This window comes from Dendrobium catenatum, unplaced genomic scaffold (assembly GCF_001605985.2).
Source record: "Dendrobium catenatum unplaced genomic scaffold, ASM160598v2 fragScaff_scaffold_428, whole genome shotgun sequence".
Classification (NCBI taxonomy): Eukaryota; Viridiplantae; Streptophyta; class Magnoliopsida; order Asparagales; family Orchidaceae; genus Dendrobium; species Dendrobium catenatum.
The window spans coordinates 64915-66576 of NW_021318890.1; the positions used below are offsets into that span (position 1 = coordinate 64915).

Here is a 1662-nt window from a genome sequence, read left to right on the forward strand (position 1 = left end):
TCAAAAAGGGTATAAATGTCTAGACCTCCGGACCAACAAAATCTACATATCCAGCCATGTAATTTTTGTTGAAAACAGCTTTCCCTACTCCACTCACAATTCCCAGATCCCGGTCACACTCGGCTCATCTCACGCCATTCCACCCCTACTACTTGTACCCAATACAAGTCTACCTTCCACCTTATCCCTCGGCTCGACCACCCATTCCTCCGCCCACAACCACTCAAATAACCCCATGATCGCTATAAGTAACAACGCCCAACACAACGCTGCAAACCACAATCACACAATCCCCTCACCAATCCTTCCCACTCCACCAAACATCTCACACAGCCCCACGGATTCCCAACAACTCCCGTCTCCGCTACCTCATACTGCCAAACAAACTCATCCTATGCTCACCCGACTCAAAACTGGCGCATCCAAACCAAAGAAAATTTTTGATCTCACACATATTACTCAGCCATCTGAACCCAAAACTTACAACCAAGCGGCAAAATCCCAGCATTGGCGCAAGGCCATGTCGCAAGAGTTCCAAGCTCTTCAATCTCAGGGCACATGGGAACTCGTCAAACCAACCTCATCCATGAACATACTCGGATCCAAATGGACCTTCCGCACTAAATTTAACTCGGACGGCTCGATTGCTCGACACAAAGCCCGTCTAGTGGCAAAAGGTTTTAATCAAGAGCAAGGCATCGACTACACCGAAACCTTTAGCTCCGTGGCTAAAATGCCAACAATCCGTGTGCTCATTCACCTTGCCCTGCATCACAACTGGCGTATCCACCAACTAGACGCCTCCAACGCCTTCCTACACGGCAAGCTCTCCGACACCGTCTACATGTCACAACCTCCTGGCTTTTAAGATTCCGCGTATCCCGAACACGTCTGCAAACTCAAGAAAGCTCTCTACGGTTTAAAACAGTCACCAAGGGAGTGGTATGCTACCCTTTCCAACCATCTCATCACCTACGGCTTCATCATCATCGCCTCCGATCCCTCGTTACTGACGTACAAATCTGGTAATACTCGCATGTATATGCTAGTCTACATCGACGACATCCTTCTCACAGGTAATTCTCCAACCGAAATACACAAATTACTCTCTAATCTCCATGTCTCTTTTCAGATGCGCAACCTGGGAAATCTGTCCCAATTTCTGGGCATACAATCCCTTACCACCATGAACAACATCATACTTCATCAACAATCCTACGCCAAAGCAATAATACAACACGCAGGAATGGAGACAGCCAAACCGGTTGCCACACCGATCTCATTCAAGATCACGCTCACACCAACTTCTCATGAACCTTATGCTCACCCGCAACTATACAGACAGATTATAGGCGCTCTACAATATCTTACAATCACTCGTCCAGACATCCAGTTTGCGGTTCAACAGCTCTGCCAACACATGCAACACCTGTTAAACTGTCACCAAGACTCATTAAAGCGTCTACTTCGCTACCTTCAAGGTTCCTCCGCTCTCGGCATTCCAATCAACCGATCCAACCTCATCCTCCAAGGTTACGTCGACGCCGATTGGGCTAGCAACAATCAAGACCGCAAATCTATATCCGGGTATTGTAATTTTCTTGGCTCGTCCATCATCTCCTGGCAAGTCAAGCAACAAAATACGGTCGCCCGGTAATGCAC

General features: G+C 47.8%; 1 protein-coding gene across 1 annotated transcript; it reads left to right on the forward strand.

The window, feature by feature from the left end:
- The first annotated feature begins 1036 nt into the window (after positions 1 to 1036).
- Positions 1037 to 1657, forward strand: LOC110109374 (uncharacterized mitochondrial protein AtMg00810-like). Its single transcript, XM_020840411.2, has one exon. The coding sequence runs from the start codon at positions 1037 to 1039 to the stop codon at positions 1655 to 1657; it is 621 nt and encodes a 206-aa protein (XP_020696070.2).
- The last annotated feature ends 5 nt before the right edge of the window (positions 1658 to 1662 follow it).